Source organism: Oryx dammah, unplaced genomic scaffold, assembly GCF_014754425.2.
Source record: "Oryx dammah isolate SB20612 unplaced genomic scaffold, SCBI_Odam_1.1 HiC_scaffold_2, whole genome shotgun sequence".
Lineage (NCBI taxonomy): Eukaryota > Metazoa > Chordata > Mammalia > Artiodactyla > Bovidae > Oryx > Oryx dammah.
The window spans coordinates 181932237-181952208 of record NW_024070186.1 but is presented as its reverse complement, the minus strand read 5'-3'; the positions used below and the strand labels follow the sequence as shown (position 1 = coordinate 181952208).

Sequence of the window (19972 nt, the reverse complement as noted above, 5' to 3'; positions counted from 1 at the left end):
AGCCAGTCCCCTGTGCTAGAATTTTATTTATTTACTTATTTCTGGCTGTGCTGGGTCTTCGTTGCTTTCCAGGGTTTTCTTTCATTGTGGTGAGCGAGGGCCACTCTCTAGTTGTGGCGTGCAGGCGTCTCATTGCAGTGGCTTTTCTTGTTGCAGAGCACGGGCTCTAGGCATGCAGGCTTCAGTAGTTGTGATTCCCAGACTCTAGAACCTGTGCTCAATAGTGGTGACACACAGGCTTTGTAACTCCCCTGCATGTGGGATCTTCCTGAATCAGACACAAACTCATGTCTCCTGCATTGGCAGGGGGATTCTTTACCACTGAGCCACCAGGGAAGGTCCCCACTCTGTGCTAATCAACACATTTCTTGTGGGAACCACTTTACTCCTGAGTGAGAGTTGTCAGCAACGAGCATTTTAACCACCCCAGCTGCTGTTGTCAGGAGGAACCTTCACACTCCACTTGTGCAAGGTGAGAGGGAGTCCTATTGGAGGAACACCTCCAGTGCCTCCACTTCCTCTCCTGGACTCCTGCTTATGGATGGATTTCATTTGGGGACTGGGGAGACTGAAGCGAGGTAGCTACTGGACCATGTTTCCCAGTGGGTGGGGCTGATGTGCATTTAAGCCAAATATAAATTCCTTACTCCAGTTCTGGCTGACTTTATGTCTCACAACTGTTCCTGGCTCACTGCTGTAGCTGATCTTTCTATATGTGAACTAGCCAAACTCACTGTGCCTTGGGGTCTTTGCCCTTTGGTCTGTTCTCTGCCTAGAATACTCTTCCTCCAGACCATCCTGGTTCTCCCAGTCAAGGAGGGCTCGGTTCAGATGTCACCTCCCTAAAGACCTCTGCTAACCCCCTTCCCCCCATCTCAGACTCCTATTTCCTTCATAGCACCTTTCAGGGTTTGTGGCTTTTTTTTTTTTTTTTCCTGTTGTATATTTATATTGTTGGTCATTTAGTCGTGTCTTTTTGTGCCTCTGTCCACGGAATTTTCCAGGGCTTCCCTGGTGGCTCAGACAGTAAAAACTCTGCCCGCATAGCAGGAGACCTAGGTTTGACCCCTGTTGGGTAGATCCCCTGGAGAAGGGTATGGCAACCCACACCAGTATTCTTGCCTAGGGAATCCCATGGACAGAGGAGCCTGGCCGGCTACAGTCCGTAGGGTTGCAAAGAGTCAGACACAACTGAGCAACTAACACTTTTACTTTCCATGGAGATGGAAAGTAAAAGGCAAGAATACTGGAGTGGGTAGCCATTCCCTCCTCCAGAGGATCTTCCCAGCTATTTCTAAAATTTGGCTGCACTGGATCTTAGTTGCTGTATGAGGGATCTTCCATCTTTGTTGCAATATGCAGATTCTTTAATTGTGGTATATGGCATCTAGTTCCCCGAGCAGGGGTTGAACCTGCATTGGGAGCCCAGAGTTTTAAACACTGGACCACCAGAGAAATCCTTCCTTCCGCTGAACCGTAAGATCCAGGAGGGAAGGGACTTTGTTCCCTCACACCCAGCACACTGCCTAGCACCTAGCAGGCTCTCAGTAAACATTGGTGGGATGCGTGGCTTTCTTGCTGTCTCTACTTCTTCCTTCCCTGGGGGGTGGGGAAGCCAGAACAGTGGCCTCCCACCAGCTTCCCTGAACCTGGGAGGGTGGATTTAAATCTGGATAAGAGATTGCACCTCTCAGGTGGTCCACTGGTTAAGCCTCCACTCTTCACTGCTGGGGGGTGTGGGTTTGATCCCTGGTCGGGGAGCTAAGATCACATCATGTGCTCAAGGTAAGAAAAAATAGATGGGAAGTGTCTCTGTGTACTTCTCCATTCTAGTTTCCCGAAGCCCAGAGGATTCTGTAATATGAGCCTCAGCTGACAAGTTGGGTCTCACAACATCCTGGGGAGAGAACGAATCAGTCTCAATTCTGTTGGATTTACAACCCAACGAACTCTCCAGCACTCACCTGAGTGTTTTTTCTCTGTTGGATGCTTAGTTTTAAAATTCGATTTTCTAAGATGACTCACAGGCTAAGTGGATCAGAGCTGACATTCGAGATGGCGCCAGGCTGTTCATGAGACGGTACATCGTGGTGGTTGGGAATCCAGACCTGGATTCAAATCCTAGTTCCCAGGCTTTCCAGCTGTGTGACCCTAAGCTAAACCTCAACCTCTCTGGGCCAGCTGCCTTATCTATAAAATTGGAATAATCTGCTTGCTAGAGCTGTGATATAGTCAGTGGATGGCACTTGGCATATTGCTTGATCCTAAATAGTTACTTTTATTTTAAATTGTTACATTTTATTACAAAGCTCTCTTGAAGACAACAGGTGCAGAGGACTAGTTTGGGTTCCGTTGCTTGCTGCAGCTCGCTGCATGGGCAAGTCTCTTTTCAAGTCTTGCTGCATGGGCTCCTTCTAGAGCTGTTTCTCCATCAGCAAACTGTGTGGAGGGTGGTGATTCAGGCCGCTAAAGGGATAGATTCGGGTTCAGCACAAAGGAGACAATTCTCACAAACATCAGGCTGCATGTGAGGTAATGAGTTCCCTATCACCTCTATGGTGTATTACGGAGCATGCCAGAGCGGAAGGCATGTCAAAAAGCCCCTCATTGTGCAAGCATGGCAGTCAGCGTGGCAACTCAGAAATATAGAATGATTGCAGACAAAGGAGCTTAATTAAGATCCCCTGCCTGCATGTCTGAGGCCCACACCATGCACCGACCACCCAGATGTCAAGCACAGATCACCTACAAAGGGCCTGGGCGATGGTGACCCTGCCTGGGTTCAGCTTTGGTCCTGCCACTGGCTGAGTGACCTTGGCAAAGTAGCAGCTGCCAGTACAGCCCTGCCCACATCTCCTCCCTGAGCCAGAGGCTGCTCAAACAGCCCCCTACTCTCAACCTGGACTTTTTTCCTGGAACAGCTGGAAGTGCTGGGGAGTTAATGCCCCTGGACACAGCCTTCAACTTAGGACAGATGGGAGTGTGTGGATAAACAGCCCAGCTCCCCACCTCGAGGCATGCGCTGTGCCTGGCTTTCTGAACCTCCCAGTGGCTGAAGCAGCTGTTGCCTGCGCTTCACACTCTGTGTGATAACACCTCTATTGCTTCCTGCCCTTTCCCGCTCCCTTCCCCATTCTTCAAGCAGGGCTTCCTGGGATCACCTCCTATTTCAGTGAACTTCACTTGAATCACGGTCTCGGAGAAACCCAAGCAGAGACAGCAAGTTACTTAACCTCTTGGGCTGGTCTCAGTTCCTCTGGATGGGAAGATTCTGTGAGCTAATAGAGATAAAACAGTCGCAAGGATGCTTGGCAGGATGTTTGTTTAATAAATGGTGGGGAGGAGGGGAAAGAGAAAAAGAACCTTTATTTATACAAAACTCCGTCTCTTCCCATTCCACCCTCCTCAGCAAACACAAACACCAAGTGATGAAATAATTTTTGAGATGCATACAAACAAGCATTCTTCAACCTGAGGTGGGAGTTGATGATGTGTGGGTGATGTGCCTGGTGTTGGCGTCTTGGTCGCTCCAGCTCGCGGGATCAGGGGACCTGAGCCACACCTTCTGAAACAGTGATGCCAGCAACTACATCCCTGGGGGCACACACCTGCCCCAAGGTCGCCAGGCATGCCTCTTCTCTGGGGATCCAATGCTTAACAGGAATCCCAGCCTTGTGTGGGAAGCTGGCCACAAGCTGTCATGTTTCAGAAATCACAATTTATCATGTCCTTGGTTAACTCCGCTTAATTAATCACCCCTCTGCAGCTCAGACCTTGTCCCTAGCGTCAACTTCTGTTGAATGAATAGACATCTCTGAGCAGATGACCACTCTTCTTGGACCTCAATTTCCCAAGGCCTCCCAAGTCAATTCCCCTGTTGGCTTGGTGAGTTTCTAGGCTCAGCATCCAATCTAGAGAGATGGTGGTAGCTACTCTGGAGTCTGGGCAAGAACTGGGTAGCAGAGTGACAGAATATGCCTTGAGTATGACAGGGACAGTCTGCTGGCGCAGCTGTGAACTGATGAAGTGGCCAACAGCTTGTGCACAAGCCAAGGTGCCCAGGGAATCTCCAGATGACTGCAGGTGCCTCTGTGGGCACAGCTGCCTGGAGCCCCCCACTCCCATGGGAGGTGGTAAGCCGGGGCCAGCGAAGGGAGCTGGGGGCGTCCCGTCCCTGTAGACCCAGCATCTGACGACTTTACTCCAGAGTTCCCAGAGTCTTCCGGAACTCTGCCAGCCTGGCAGCCTTCCACGGGGAGGCATTTCGCAGGCCTGATTAAGGCCCCCTCTCCCCCGTAGACGTCAGCAAGGAGTGGGCATGCACCTAGGAAGCGTCCATGCATGTGGGCCCTGGGGAGAGCACTGCAGGAGACTGGCCTGAGCTCTGGGCATGGCTGGGGGCATTGAACAGAGGGCACTTCCCCTCCTCTGAGACACCCAAGGGTGCTAGGGAGGGTGCAGAGAGGCTGGCCTCTAGTGGAGCTCCCTGGGGCGGGGAGTCTGGGGCCTTCAGCGGACTCAGCAGAGGCGAGGACCTGTCCCCACAGCAGCAGCCGCAGCAGGGGCTGGCCACAATTTGAGCCTTGCCAGCTTCCTCCTGGCTGTGGCACTGCTTCAGATGGCCACACAGGTGGCAGGTGAGGGCTGAGTAGACGATGCCGTTGCCCAGGTCATCCCTGAGAAGGTCTGTGGCCGGCACCGGGGCGAAGAAGGGTTTCTGTCCATCGTCTCCCTTGACCGCTGGCTCCAACTCAGGCCACTCGGAGTCCTGAGGACTGTGAGGGGGTTCCAGGTCCAGGCCAAAAGTGAACAGGGGGATGGGAATGGGGGAAGGGGTCCTGGGGCAGGCAGAAGCGAGGCTCTGGAAGGGTTTGTAGCCCCCTTCCCCGCTGCTGGGCTCAACCCCAGAAGTCGCAGGGCAGCTGTCACTGCTGGCAAGCAAGCTGGAGAAGGCCTTGTAGCCGGCCTCTTCAGAGGGCCCGAAGCTGGCCAGCCCGCTGTCCTGGGCGCCGCCCTCCTTCACTGCCTGCACAAATTCCCGGTAGCCGCTGCTAGGGGCCGAGGCAGGGCCAGGGGCCGCCCCGTGCTGGAGGACCCTCTGACGCAGGATCTGCTCCCAGGTTTCTGGTTCCGGCTGGGGGGTGGCGGGGGTGGCGGGGTCCACCTCCCCCAGGCATTCGGCCAGCTGTGGGTCTGAGTCAAGCTCTCCAGGGCCCGAGGACTGGCTCAGGAAGGTGCTGAAGCTGCGGTAAGCGGGGTTGTCTGAGACGACGGCGGGCGTCTCTGGGAGAGGCAGGCTGGCTGGGTTCTGGGTTGCAGTGGCCAGAGGACTTGACTCTGGGCTCAGAGGCTGTTCCTTGTCCTCAGACGATGCCTCCTGGGGCCCCACCCTTGGGAACTCGGCCCAGAGCCTCTGAGCATTCGCATTTTCTAAAGGGGGGTGAAGGCAGGACTCCACACCTTGTGGACTAAAGCCCCCAGTCTCATCTCTGAGAAGGTGCAGGAACAGGCTCTCTGTCAGCCGGGCCGCGATGTCCTCTCTGCCCTCCTGGAAGAGGCCCCCGCTGTTCTCAGGTGATGGGCAGAAGCTCCCTTTATCTTCCTCCACTTCCTCTTCTTCCTTCTCCACTTGGGCCTCAAACAGCTCCACGCACCGCACCACGCTGATGCTCTCTGGCCGGAGGATTGTCTTGCTGACCTCCACGGGGCACCATGCTACTTTCCCGGGACCCTGGGAAGGCCCATTTCTAGCAGCCTTAGAGAAGTCTTCATCCCTCTCCATGCCATGCTCCAGTAAACAGGGCAGGAGCTTGGCAAGACAAGTCTTCCAGTGTCTACAAAAACAAAGTTTAATCAGAGTTCACTTTCTCCTCTTGAAAAACTCCTATTCACCCTTCAAAGCCCAGCTCAAAATCACCCTGAACTGATGTTGAGACAGGCTGGGACCTGGGACACTTTGCTGCACTGCTGCACTGCTTGCACTGGAAAAAACCTCTCCTTGAGCAGCAAAATGTTAAGAAACTATATGGAAATAAAAATAACTGTGTGCATGCTGCAGCTGGGGCAAACGATGGACAAAAGATACAAAAAGACCCCAAACCTCAACTGCCATTTTTGAAGAGTTGGGAGCAAAAACGGTGTCAGGAACAAAAGCAGGGTTCTGTGCATGCCCCCTGCACACCACACCACCAGAGAATCAGGCAAAACACCCATGCCACCTCTCCAGCCCAAGCCCTGGACACACCCCCACCCTCACCCTGTATAGTGAACCAATTCGCCCCTCCCTGGGTAGTGAGCAAGGGAACCTGTTGCTTGTTCTCCACCCCTGTTCCCCACTGCAGCAGGGGCTCTAATAAAACCTTGCCAGGATTTCTTGTCTGACCTCTAATCAACTCCCCAGGTGGTGATAGTGGTAAAGAACCCGCCTGCCAGTGCAGGAGACATCAGAGATGTGGGTTCGATCCCTGTGTCAGGAAGATCCCCTGGAGGAGGGCAAGGCAACCCACTCCAGTATTCTTGCCTGGAGAGTCCTCTGGACAGAGGAGCCTGGTGGGTTACAGTTTAGTCCACAGGGTCGCAAAGAGTCGGACACAACTGAAGCAACTGAGCAAGCAGGCACGCACAGCTGCCTTGCTTGTTACCACCATCAGCCTTGCTCAGGACAGACTGGGCATCCCAAAGGGGTTCACTGACCACCCCCCCAACCAATGAAACTCAGGGGGCTCAGTTGGCAGTTGACCTACTCAGACCACCCCTCCCCCTGCCACCCCTCAAAACCCAGTGTCACAGAACAAGTGCTGAACACCCAGGAAGGAAAGGCAGACATCAAGGGGGGTGTGACTCCAGTTTCAAGATGGGGCCCCCCACCCTAATTCCATACCCTTCCAAATCCTATGTAGGCTATAGTCTAAGTTCATATACATACGGGCACTTGGCTGGTTCCTGGCCTCGAGACCGCTTCCCCCACAGTGACACCTAAAACACAGAGACAGCCAATGACACAGAGCAGAGAGGCCTTCTCACCCAGCCTGGCACCCAGCGATGCTCGGAGCCTGTTTGCCTTGAGGAGACTTGACATCATCAAAATTTCTAAATTTGGGGATGATTTGTTATACAGCAAGAGCTAACTGATACATAAACAATACTATGTGCTGTAATATTCACTTCCTGTGAATTGTCTCAATGAATTCCAACATCAGCCCTGTTATAACCACTACTATAACCCACATGAAGGAACTGAGGCTCAGAGAAGTTAAGTGGCTTGTTAAGTCTACCCTGCAGATAAGCGACAGTGAGGGTTCAAAGCCAGCACTGCTGGACTCCAGAGCCTGCCTCAGGGTCCCTGGAGAACTGAAGACTCACAGACCTTCCTTCCGTTCTAGACAGGACTTGTATCCCACCCTGCTCTCCTTCCTAGAGAACCCTGATGGTGCTCAGGCAAATTCCATGTGGCCATCACACTGGGGAAGCTGGCCGCACCCCTAGCTCAGGAGAGTCCATCTGGATGGTCCATCTGTAAGGAGTATTCCCACTCCTTACAGGGGAGTGGTTTATGAAAGAGGCTGTGATGCAATTCAAGTCAATGAGGATGGAGGGATTTGCTGGTGCTTCGGGGGCAGTTTCCTGCTCTTAAGAGGAAGAAACGGAAAACTTGTTCCCTCTTCAAGTCCTGTGACCTCCTGTCCTACATGGGACAGGGGAGACAATATGCAGAGGACCTCAGAGACCTCAGAACAACAACAACGACAAAGCAAGAAATCCAATTCCAGAGGACCCCGCCGCCCGAGCTGAAAGAACCCTCATGGAAGCCAAAGGAAGCGGAGTGAAAGCCTCTAGCTGTTGACTCAACCTACCCTGAAATCTTCCTGACCACCCACGTGCAACCCGCAAAGTCAAGAGATACCCCTAACACCCTACGTGTCTTGAAATGTGTTTCCCGATACACACGACCCAAAGCGTCCTCACCCACCCCTTTCCCTACCTGAGAATCCTGGATGACAACAGCCACGAGGGGGCTGTGGGCTGGGTTGGGAATTTGGTCCCACCATTCTTTCTTAATCCTAAAAAAGAAAGGACAAGTTGTTGGTCCCTGAGAATCACTAACAGGTTGATGTTCTTCCCATAAAAAAGATTCATAGTCACCCAGACTTATTAGGGCTCAGAGATCACGCTGGTAGACTTTTGGCTCCCTCACCCTCTCCCCGTGAAACAGGTTCTACCGCTAATCCCACTCTACAGATGAGGAGACTGAGGCCTGGGGAGGTGAAGTGACAGCTGGGGGGGCATTAGAGCTGGGTTCGGGTCCAGCACTTTGCTACCCAGAGTGGAGTTCCTGATGCGGCCGCCTCCGCCCCAGAGGGAACAAGTCCCTGGGAATTAGGGGAGACCCAAGCAGCAGAGGGACTTCCCAGGAAGAGGGGTGGGTTCGATCCTTGGGTCGGGAAGATCCCCTAGGGGAGGAAATGGCTACCCACTCCAGTATTCTTGCTGGGAGAATCCCATGGACAGAGGAGATTGGTGGGCTAGACTATGGGGTCACAGTCGGACACGACTGAGCAGCTGAGCCCAACACACACAAGATGGAGAGAGACAATCCTGGGTTTCCCTTTCAACAACCTTTCCTCTGGAGCAGCAGAGGACAAAGTGTGCAGAGGTCTGGCATGGCTGGAGAGGCCGAGGGATTCCTCCTCCCCTCCTGGGTCAGGGCTGGGCAGGAATCTTCTCAGATTGCCTCTGGAGTAGCCTCCAGCACTCCACTCAGTCAGTTACCACCTATTTACTGAGTACCTCCTATGTATCACTCACTGTGCCAGGCTTCAAGGGACAAGACAGACAGAAGCACCTGCCTTCACAGAGCTGACCTTCTAGAAGACGGAGACAGGCAAACAGATGCGGAAATGACTATATGACATCATTCATTCCTGACAAGAAGTGCCGGGAATAAAAATAAAGGCCATAAGGGACTAGAGAGGAACAAAGAGTGTGATCCAGGAAGGCTTCTCTGAGGAGGTGGCTTCCGAGAGGTGACTGAAGATGCGGGTCTCAGCAATGCCTGGGGAAAGAGCTTTCCAGGCAGAGAGCAAAGTGTGTGCAAAGGAGTGGAGGGAAGAACTTACTTGGGTTGGGGGTTCAAAGAACAGGAAGGAGGTTGGAGAACTAGAATACAGAGAGTGGCGGGTGGAGAGGACAGACGATGGGGAAACTGAGGCTCAGAGAAGGGGAAAGACAAGCCCAGGGGGCTCAGAGGTATCAGCGACAGATGTGGAGAAGGGACCTTGCATTCCCTACACACCTACTGTGCGCCTGGCAGACTGCGGATACTCACTCACCATCAGCCCTCCACCATCGCCCTTCCTTATGTGGTCAGCTTGGACCCATTAGCCCCATTTCAGAGGTGGGAGGACTGAGGCTCTGAGACTCCACATTCCTAGGGCTCATGCTCATTGGAGACAAGGCTCCTTGCACCCAGGGCTCCGGGACTCCCTTAGGACTCTCGGGACTGATGAAATAGGGACCCAAGGCTGAACAGAGGTTCAGAAACTTGGTTCTACAGTTACCAAGTGCCAAGGCCACGATCCGAACCCAGGGCTCCTGATTCTGCAGGGCAATCGTCTAGAATTCCTGTCTATTACCACCTGCCTTCAAATGTCTGGGGTATACCCTGGGTATGATCCATTTCCCTTCTGCCAAAGGAAGGCCCTGTCCCCTGCCAGCTCCATCCCACCGTCAGGCCATCACCCCTCAGAGGGACCCACCCTGGCACCCCTGGAATATCCCCCAGCTCATCTTGGCTTGATTCCTTCAGTGCAAGGGTCACTATGGGAAACAGCCATGGTCACTTGCTGGCCTGGCATCTTCTGCCTCCCCAAGGACACAGGGTCTCCCTGTCCATTCAGTGCCTCGCACATAGTAGCTGCTCAGTAAGAATCTATCATTGAGTGACAGGGCTGTAAGCTGTCAGATGAGAGGGAAAATTCCTGCGCACTCCAGACTCCACGGTGGCTGGCACAGCAGCGCCCGGCGCGGGAGCCTGGGACTCACTTGATGATGCTGACGTAGCAGGACACGCACACCGCCAGGACGATGACGCACGAGATGCCGACGCCCAGCTGGAGGCGCTGCTCCCAGGTCTCCCCGTAGTCTGGAAGCGGAGGGAAGTCGTGAGCCTTCAGCACGCCACATCCAGCTGGTCTCCACCTCCCAGAGAAGGAGACCGGGGCCCCGGGACCCTCCAAGACGCTGTGTGAGCTGGCTGCCGCGGCAGCTCCTACTCCCCGCTCCGAGCCCCCACCGCCCTGGACTCCTCACTGTCCCCTGCTCTCCCAAAGCCCAGGGCCACCTCAGGATCCTGAACTTCCTCTCTTTCCTGAAGCACTGAAGTCTAGTGCAGAGACTTGGAGTTGGATGCCCTCAGTTCAAAGCCTGACTCTGTCAGAGACTTGCTGGCAACCCAGGACAAGAGGCTCACCCACTCTGTGCCTCGGTTTCCTCATCTGTACAACGGGGGTTAATAACTACTTAACTCATTGTTGTGAGGCTTATACGACTTAATATACAGGTGAAGCAGGGCCTGCATGTCCATTCACAGAGCTGGGCCCCCTCTCCTGTTCACTGCCAGGTCCGGAAAGTTCTCCCCACCCCTTCTCTAATGTTACCTTCTCCCATCCCTTTTCCCTGCTTTATTTCCTTCTTGGACTTACTAGATCTAGATCTCATTTATATTTTTGTTTACTCGTTTATCTCCTATCTCCCTTTCCAAAATGTCAGTTCCACAAAAACAGGGATTCTTGTCTATTTTGTTCACCACTGATCCCTCGGCATCCACCACTAGGCTGGTGTCTAATACATAGTAGGAGTTCAAGAAATATTTGTGGAAATAATGAATGAGTGTCCAGCACATGGTATCTGCCCCACACAATCTATTTCCCTTCACTTCTCCAGGTCAAAGGGGAAAATAATTTGATAAAACTTTCCCAAGCACTTACTATGTGCCTGGTGCTATGCTGGACAATGGGGACATAGACACAGAGCAGGCACCACTCATAGGGCCTACAGCCCAGAGCTGGAGACAGATGGTCAAGAGGCATCAGTGGAACAGGATGAGTGATGCTGAGAGGGGCGTGTGATAGGTTGGGGTGGGGTACCTGCCACTCACCATTATACCTAGCACTTTGAAGAACTCTTCCTTCAGTGACTGTTCACAACAGCCCTTCCTTCTCCCCATTGTTCAGATGATGCTTCGGGCAGCCTCCCTTACCCTACAGCTGTCTCCCCTTCTTCTTTGCCAGGCTGTGAAGTGCCCACCCTGAGATTTGGGCCAATCATGGGCCAAAGCTACTCCCCTTTCCAGGCATTTGAATTCCCTGCCTCCCTTGCAGTTGGGAGAGGCCATGTGACAGTCCTGGCTGATGAGATGCAAGGGGAGGTCCACCAGGACTGGAAAGGTTTTTGCTTCCTGATAAAAGGTGCACGGGATGTACTTCTTGTGGCAGCCTTCCATTCCCTTTGGGGCTGGGACATGAGGATATTTGCAGCAGACAACCTGGGGCCATGAGGTGATAGTAGGTAAGGACAAAATGTTACCATGCTAGGGATGGCAGAGGGAAAGACAAGACTCTGGAGTGATGTCACTGAGCAGCAATATTCATTGGCTAAACCTCTTTTTTTTTTTTTTTTCTTTCTATAGGCCATGTAGTGCAGCTTGTGGGATCTTAGTTCCCTGACCTGGGATTGAACAAGGGCCCTCAGCAGTAGAAGCACAGAACTGTAAAGACTGGACAGCTGGGGAATTCCCCTGTAAGGCTTCATTTTATGTGAGATAATTCAATATCTTTACTGAAAAAGTCACAAAGTGTTGTTTAGGGGAACAGAGTACCAGATGAAGGACTACATTTCCCAGAGCCTCTTGCAGCTAGGTGTGGCCATGTGACCAGTTCCACCAATAGAACTTGAGAGGAAGTGATGTGTGTCACTTCTTGCTGAGGCTTTTAAGAAGCAGCTGTGATCTCCCCACTCTCATTCCCTTTCTGCTGGCTGGATTCGGATGATGGCGGGGCCCTAGAGCAGGGATTCTTCACTTGGAGACTTCCAACATGGTTGCCATTAGAATTTAGGGGTCTGGGAGCTTTGACAGGAAAGAAATGATAGCTTTATTTTCACTAACGTTCTTATATAATTTTATTTATTGATTTATTTATGGCTGTATTGGGTCTTCATTGCTGCACATGGTTTTCTCTAGTGGGAGGGAGTGGGAGCTACTCTTTAGTTGCACCGCACAGGCTTCTCATTGCAGTGGCTTCTCTCGTTGTGGAGCACAGGCTCTAGGGTACGCAGACGTCAGTAGTTCCGGCTCCTGGGCTCTAGAGCTCAGACTCAGTAGCTGTGGTGGAGGGGCTTAACTGCTCCATGGCATGTGGGATCTTCCCAGATCAGGGACTGAGCCTGTGTCTCCTGCATTGGTAGGCAGATTCTTTACCAATGAACCACCAGGGAAGCCTTCACTAACTTCTGAAACCTGGCGTTTCCTCCCATTAGGAACGGAGAGAGCAAGCTACAGTGATAGCAGCATCAGTCACTCAGGCCCCAACAGAAATCACAGGTATTCTCTTATCACCCAATGGCAGGAGTACCATGAAATATCCTTTAAGCTCATCTACTTTGAAATGACAGTATCTATGAGAACTACCACTAGATTCTATTTTTAATGTGTTATTAAAGAAGCCTATATTCTTAGATAGCAAATATATTTTAAAATCTTTTTCTAATCACATTTCAATACAATTAGGTTTCCATTGAAATCCTCTGTACTTTATTTCATACATTTAAAAATATTCTGGCTTGTGGTTGTCAAGGGGGAAAGGGGTGTGCGGAGAGGGATGAACTGAGAGATTGAGAATGGCCATATGCACACTACTTTAAGTAAAAGAGGTGATCAACAAGGACCTACTATATAGCACAGGGGGAACTATACTCAGTTCTCATTAATAACCTATATGGGAAAAAAAAACCTGCAAAAGAGTAGATATATGAGTATGTATAATTAATCACTTTGCTGTGCCCCTGAACCTAACACAATATTGTGACTCAACTATACTCTAAAAAATACCGAGATGAGGTCCACAGGCTTCGCTGGACTGTCCATGATACAGAAAGGCTAAGAATCTTTGTTCTAGAAAATGGTGGAGCCACAGGGAGGAAAACCAGCTGGCGATCAGCAAAGTTCATGTTGAACTGTTACCTGAGCAAGAAATCCACTCCTACAGTGTTAAGCTGTGAAACCTGTGGGTTTCTCACTGTAACCTACCCCACACCCTGACTGGTAGACCGCATCAGTTGGAAATTCTGTTACTGCAGTTAGAGGCATCTTATGATATGGAAACCAGATATTGGGCTGTAAGTGGCCCCAGCATGAAAGTGGGGAGCAGAGATGCTAACTGCTGAGAGTTCCCTGGTTGCCTAGTGGTTAGGGTTCCAGGCTTTCAATAGAGTGACCCAAGTTCAATCACTGGGCCCTGGTGGAGAAACAGATCCTGCAAGCCGTGATGTAAGGCCAAAAAAAAAAGAAAAAAGGAAAGAAAACCGCCCCCCCCCACACTCACAAAACCCCCCAAAAAACAGAGACAGAGAGAGACGCTGCCTGCTCAGGACCCCCGGTAGGGTACTCACAGTTAAGCCACTCAATGCTGGGGCCCCACTCGCTCCAGGCACTGTTGTAGATCCGAGCCCAGGCCTTCACCCGTGCGCTGTAGGAAGCTCCAGGCTTTAGGGTGCTGGCTGCAACACGGAGGGTGGGCCCCATGTAGGTCACATTATAGATTCTGAACTGGTGGGAGAAAGGGAGCTGTCAGTGCATCTGCCTGGGGGGAGGGCAGAACCAGCTCCCTCCCGGGCTGCTGTCCTTCGCTGACCCCACAGTGCAGAAGAGCCACCAGCCTGGGTATTTGGTTACTCCTCCAACTCTAGGCCTCTGCCGGCTTCACGACAGTGGCCAGCGTCAAGCAAGACGGGTCACGGAACCGGCTCTTTCTCTACCCCCCACACCCCTCGTTGATTAGCCATTGGATGTTACTGAGGCGAGCTGATGAACGATTCTGAGTTTTAATTTCCTCATCTGTAAAATGAAGGTAAGAGTTCCTACTGCCGCTTTCTGGCTGTGTGACCTCGGATAAGTGACATAACCTCTCTGGGCCTTGATGTCTTCTTCTGCAAAATGGCGATAATAAAAGTGCCGTCCTCCCAGGGCTGTTGTGAGGATTAAGTGAGTTAATCCAGGTCAGTACTTCAAGCTGGGCCAGGCATGCAGGGAGCTCAAGAGTGATCTTTCCGAGCACAGACAGGGTCGCCGCGTGCCTCTCTCTCCTTCAAGGGCCACTCTAGAGCCTCCCCAGTCAAGCCCAGAATCAATGGCCTATAATCTCAGCCCCATCCAACCAAGCCCCTCAGTGAGAAAGAACTTCTAAGATCTTCCCTTAAGTGAAAAGGGCAGGATGAAGACTAGCACGTGTTGTCTGTTGGCTTTGATGTTAAAAACAGAAAGGGAGAAGGCTTAGTGATGGTGGCACACAGACTCTGAGATGGCCCCGTGAGCCTCACCTCATGTCACGTCCTTGGGTCCTTCGGTCCCCTCTCCTCTCCTTGCCTGGGGCGGGGGGTGGGGGGCACGTGACTTATTCTGAACCAACAGAATATGGCAAAGGTGATGAATACGTAGGGACCACATGGATGTGATTCCATTATGGAAGACTGTAACCCCAACCTGCCAGGAGACTCTGGCTTTGAAAAGGTCACCAGGGAAGGAATTTAGGGCAGCCTCCTGCTAAAGGCCAGCAAGAACCTGAGGCTCTCAGTTCAAAGCCCACGAGAAACTGAATGCTGCCCATGTCACAGGAGCTCAGAAGGAATCCCCCAGCCAACTCATGTGTGTGCACCCTTGAGAGACCCAGCTAAGCCATGCCCAGGCTCCTGACCCCCAGAAACTCTGGGGCAATAAATATGTGCTGTTCAAAGCAGTCGTGTTTGCAGTAATATTATAATGTTTGCTTGCTCAGTTGTGTCCAACTCTCTGAGCTCCTATGGACTGTAGCCCACCAGGCTCCTCTGTCAATGGGATTCTCCAGGCAAGAACACTGGAGTGGGTTGCCATGCCCTCCTCCAGGGGATCCTCCCGACCCAGGGATAGAACCTGCGTCTCTTACATCTCCTGCACTGGCAGGCGAGTTCTTTATCACTAGCGCCACACGGTCTGGTGTAAAGTGAGCCGAGGGGAGGTTGTACACAAAAGGGAAGCAAAGTCCTAACAGCCTGCTGGAGAAACTGGAGGGCAGCTGGAACTTTCCAGGGAAGCTGGGGACGGGGTGGAGGTGGCAGGAGGAGACCCAGGGCAGGGAGAGAAGGGCACTCTCACTGTTAGTGTCCCTTTCTTTCTAAATTGCAGTGAACAGGAAGCAGCAGCTGGAGCTGGTTCACAGAAGGAATCATACACTCTAGAGAGGAGTAGGGAATTGAGAAATGTTTTACCAAGAAACAAAAAAGAAATCAAGCTTCCAAGGAACTACTTGTGGTACACTTGGCTTTTTTTTAACAAAAGGTCCAGGTGTCCGGGAGACTGTTCTGAGCAAAGGATCCCAGGGAAGGGGAAAATAGCACAGGCTCTGGAGTTTAAATCCTGGCTTCGAATGCCAGCTTGGCCATTTCCAATGTTGGGACTCTGGGTGAGTCATTCTACCTCTCCAAGCCTCAATGCCCTTGTCACTAAATGGAGAGACAAACACCTCTCCACCTGCAGGGCTTTCCCAGCCATTAGTCACAATACACATCATGCCTGGCACATAGTAGGCACTCAAGAAATGATCATGAACATGGCATTCACGGCCCTTGGTAGGCTTGAGGCCTCATTTTCTACCTTTTCACTGTATACACTCCCACAGCCCCATAATCCTCAGATATGCCATGAATTTTCATACCTCCAAGCCTTCTACCTGGCCTATCCTCTCACTAGAACTCCTATACATCCTTCAATGCCCAAGCCAAAACTCCATTATAGAATCTTTTCCAGAAATCATCCAGGATAAGGAGTAGCTCCATCTCCCGAATTCCACAGTGAGTTTCTAATATTTTTAGAATTGATCCCACCAGTCTGAGCCACAGCTGGTGTCTGTAGTACTGTAGCAAACACAGCTAGACACCCACCCAGCATCTATACCATTGGGGTCAAGTACTCAAAGGTCAGGGTAGGTAAGCCTCTGTCTCCATTTCCAGGGTTAATGCTCATTGGTCCAAACCAATCATGTCTATTTCATTCCCTAGCCTGTGATTGGTTAGAGAGGAGCATGTGACCATCTCTGGCCAATCACCAATGAGGGGAATTCTTGCCGGCCCAGTTTTGTCCTTGGGAAGAGAAAGATGGGGGAAGATGTCTCATTAGCTTCTGCCCCATCAACAAAAGAAGCAGGAAATGGAATTCCGAGGCCTGGGGCAACCCCGAGCACCTACATGACCACTAAGTCGCAGCCCAGGCACATTGACCAATTCTGTCCACTGGCTGGAGTCTGGTGCCAGGTCCCAAACCCAGCTGCATTTCAGCCAGCCCAGTCTCTGTCCCCTGTTCCTCAGAACTTCCTTTGAGGAGCCACCCCTCCCTCATTCTTGGCCCATCTGGTCTGGGTGGGGTTGACCAGACCCGCTCCAGAGGGGGGGATGTAATCCTCCCCTGGCCAGTGTGAACACTGCCTCAGCATCCCCCTCCTGCCCAGAGCCTGTGACAGGTTCAGAGATTGGCATGTGGTCCCACGCAGGTAGCTGATCACTGGCCCCAGGACTTTTACTGAGGCTATCTGGAGGGAAGAACTTTTCCCACCGTGGCTTTAAGGCCGGAGCTTCTCCTGGGCATATCGGCCTCTGTGTGAGCAAAGAGCCTGCTTAAAAATGAGGCCAAGGGCTTCCCTGCTGGCTCAGTGGTAAGAATCCGTCTGCCAGTGCAGGAGACATGTGTTCGATCCCTGATATGGGAAGATCCCACGTGCTGCAGAGCAATTAAGCCCATGGGCAACAACTACTGAGCCTGTGCTCTAGAGCCTGAGAGCCACAATTGCTAAAGCCTGAGAGCCCTAGAGCCTGTGTTCTGAAACAAGAGAAGCCACCGCACTACGACTAGAGAACAGCCCCCGCTCCCCACAGCCAGAGAAAGCCTGGGCAGCAGAAGACGCAGCACAGCCAAAAACAATAAATAAATGAAATTATTAAAAAAAAAAAAAATGAAGCCAGGGCTTCCCTGGTGGCTCAGTGGTGAAGAATTAGCCTGTCAGCGCAGAGGACATGGATTCAATCCCTGGTCTGGGAAGATCCCACATGCCTGCGGAGCAGCTAAGCCTGGGCACCACAACTACTGAGCCTGTGCTCTAGAGCCTGCGGGCCACAGCTACAGAGCCCTAATGCCCAACTACTGAGGCCCGCGTGCCTGGAGCCTGTGCTCTGCAACAAGAGAAGCTGCTGCACTCGAGCGCCGCAGCTAGAGAGTAGCCCCCATTTGCCGCAACTAGAGAAGGCCCGCCTGCAGCGACATTATTTATAAATAAGTAAATAAAAATGAAGCCAACACAGAATAAGGCAGGACCAACTGATGGAGACTCCAGGGCCCTGGATCCAACCGTGACGGGAAAACACATGACCTTCCTTTGGACTCCATAGGTGGTACCCTTTTCTCCCCTCCGGCCCATCCCCTGACCTAAGCCCTCACAGTTCCAGGAATTGGAAGGGGATTTACTGACCAAACTGTCTCCTTCTTTGGCATCTATGTCAGCCCCTCTTCCCAAGTGCTCTGAACCTCTCCAGTATGAGCCCGACTACCCTTCCTGTTACTGCCCCACATCCTGGCCCAGTGCCAAGGAGGAAAACCACACCTGAGAGATGTAAATCAACACCCACCACCCCACCAGCTTGGCCAGAAAGAGAGGAAGCAGGAACAGAGCTGATGTGGCAGCTTAAGACGTCTGGGGCCTCTCCGCGGCAGACAAGGTCAGGCCAGACTGGCTTCCGGCACACGAGCAGGGGACCCCCAGCAGACTCTGAACAGTTACAGACCAGGGTCCAGGAGGACGAGATGGGTGGGATTCTGAGGCCTGAGGCTCTCAGGGGAAAAGGAAGATGACATTTATGACGTTGTCGTGCCAGGCAGGGGCGCCTGTCTGTGTCACCCACTTTGTGCTCTCCACAGCCCTGCGGGGTTGGGCACTCTTGTTAGCGCCAAGTTACAGATGGGGAAACCGAGGCAAGAGGAGGGTGAGCAAGAAACTCAAGATCATGCAGCAAGTGGCAGGGAAGGTATTGGAACCTGGCTCCATGGGGCGCCAGGGCCCCTGGCGTTCAGATGTCATCCCTCCAGTGGGAATATCTGAGGTGAAAACGTGAGTGGCTGACAGTGGCCTCCACCCCCACCTGCACCTAAAATAGAGGGGGCCTCAGCCATCCATTGTATAGCCCTGAGATTATTTGATGGTTTCTTACATATCAACTCTCCCTGTTTTAAAAATGTCAATGCGTGCTGTGCATGCTAAGTCACTTCAGTCTTGTCCAACTCTTTGCGACCCTGTGGACTGTAGCCCACAAGGCTCCTCTGTCCATGGGATTCTCCAGACAAGAATGCTGGAGTGGGTTGCCATGCCCTCCTCCGAGGATCTTCGCCACCTAGGGATTGAACCCACGTCTCTTATGTCTCCTGCATTGGCAGGCGGATTCTTTATCACTAGTGCCACCTGGGAAGCCCCAGAATGTCAATCAGTTCAGGTCAGTTCAGTCGTTCAGTTGTGTCTGACTCTGCAACCCCATGGGCTGCAGCATGCCAGGCTTCCCTGTCCATCACCAACTCTCACAGTTTACCCAAACTCATGTCCATTGAGTCAGTGATGCCATCCAACCATCTCATCCTCTGTCATCCCCTTCTCTTCCTGCCTTCAATCTTTCCCAGCATTAGGGTCTTTTCAAATGAGTCAGCTCTTCGCATCAGGTGGCCAAAGTGTTGGAGTTTCAATTTCAGCATTAGTCCTTCCAATGAATATTCAGGACTGATTTCCTTTAGGATGGACTGGTTGGATCTCCTTGCAGTCCAAGAGACTCTCAAGAGTCTTCTCCAACACCACAGTTCAAAAGCATCAATTCTTCAGTGCTCAGCTTTCTTTGTATTCCAACTCTCACATCCATACATGACTACTGGAAAAACCATAGCTTTGACTAGACGGACCTTTGTTGGCAAAGTAATGTCTCTGCTTTTTAATATTCTGTCTAGGTTGGTCATAGCTTTTCTGCCAAGGAGTAAGCGTCTTTTTATTTATTTCATGGCTGCAGTCACTATCTGCAGTGATTTTGGAGCCCAAGAAAATAAAGTCTCTCACTGTTTCTATTGTTTCCCCATTTATTTCCCATGAAGTGATGGGACTGGATGCCATGATCTTCGTTTTCTGAATGTTGAGCTTTAAGCCAAAAATTTCACTCTCCTCTTTCACTTTCATCAAGAGGCTCTTTAGTTCTTCTTTGCTTTCTGCCATAAGGGTGGTGTCATCTGCATACCTGAGGTTACTGATATTTCTCCCAGCAATCTTAATTCCAACTTGTGCTTCATCCAGCCCAGCAATTCACATGGTATACTCTGCATATAAGTTAAATAAGCAGGGTGACAATATACAGCCTTGACGTACTCTTTTCCTGATTTGGAACCAGTCTGTTGTTCCATGTCCAGTTCTAACTATTGCTTCCTGACCTGCATACAGATTTCTCAGGAGGCGGGTCAGGTGGTCTGGTATTCCCATCTCTTGAAGAATTTTCCACAGTTTGTCGTGATCCACACAGTCAAAGGCTTTGGTGTAGTTAGTACAGCAGAAGTAGATGTTTTTATATGGAACTCTCTTGCTTTTTCGATGATCCAACAGATATGTTGGCCATTTGATCTCTGGTTCCAAATACATTCGTTTAAAAAGGAACA

General features: G+C 51.6%; 1 protein-coding gene across 8 annotated transcripts in view; it reads right to left on the bottom strand.

Moving 5' to 3' along the window:
* Nucleotides 1-3305: 3305 nt before the first annotated feature.
* Nucleotides 3306-19972, bottom strand: part of IL4R (interleukin 4 receptor) — a 49758-nt gene continuing 33091 nt past the window's right edge. For all 8 annotated transcript variants that reach the window (XM_040258281.1, XM_040258313.1, XM_040258290.1 and 5 more), the window contains 5 exons: nucleotides 13666-13822; nucleotides 10042-10141; nucleotides 7982-8060; nucleotides 6926-6975; nucleotides 3306-5834 (listed from right to left, as the gene is read on the bottom strand). In XM_040258281.1, the coding sequence (XP_040114215.1) occupies nucleotides 4325-5834; nucleotides 6926-6975; nucleotides 7982-8060; nucleotides 10042-10141; nucleotides 13666-13822 (1896 nt within the window). In that variant the 3' untranslated portion in view covers nucleotides 3306-4324. The remainder of the gene's footprint in view (nucleotides 5835-6925; nucleotides 6976-7981; nucleotides 8061-10041; nucleotides 10142-13665; nucleotides 13823-19972) is intronic.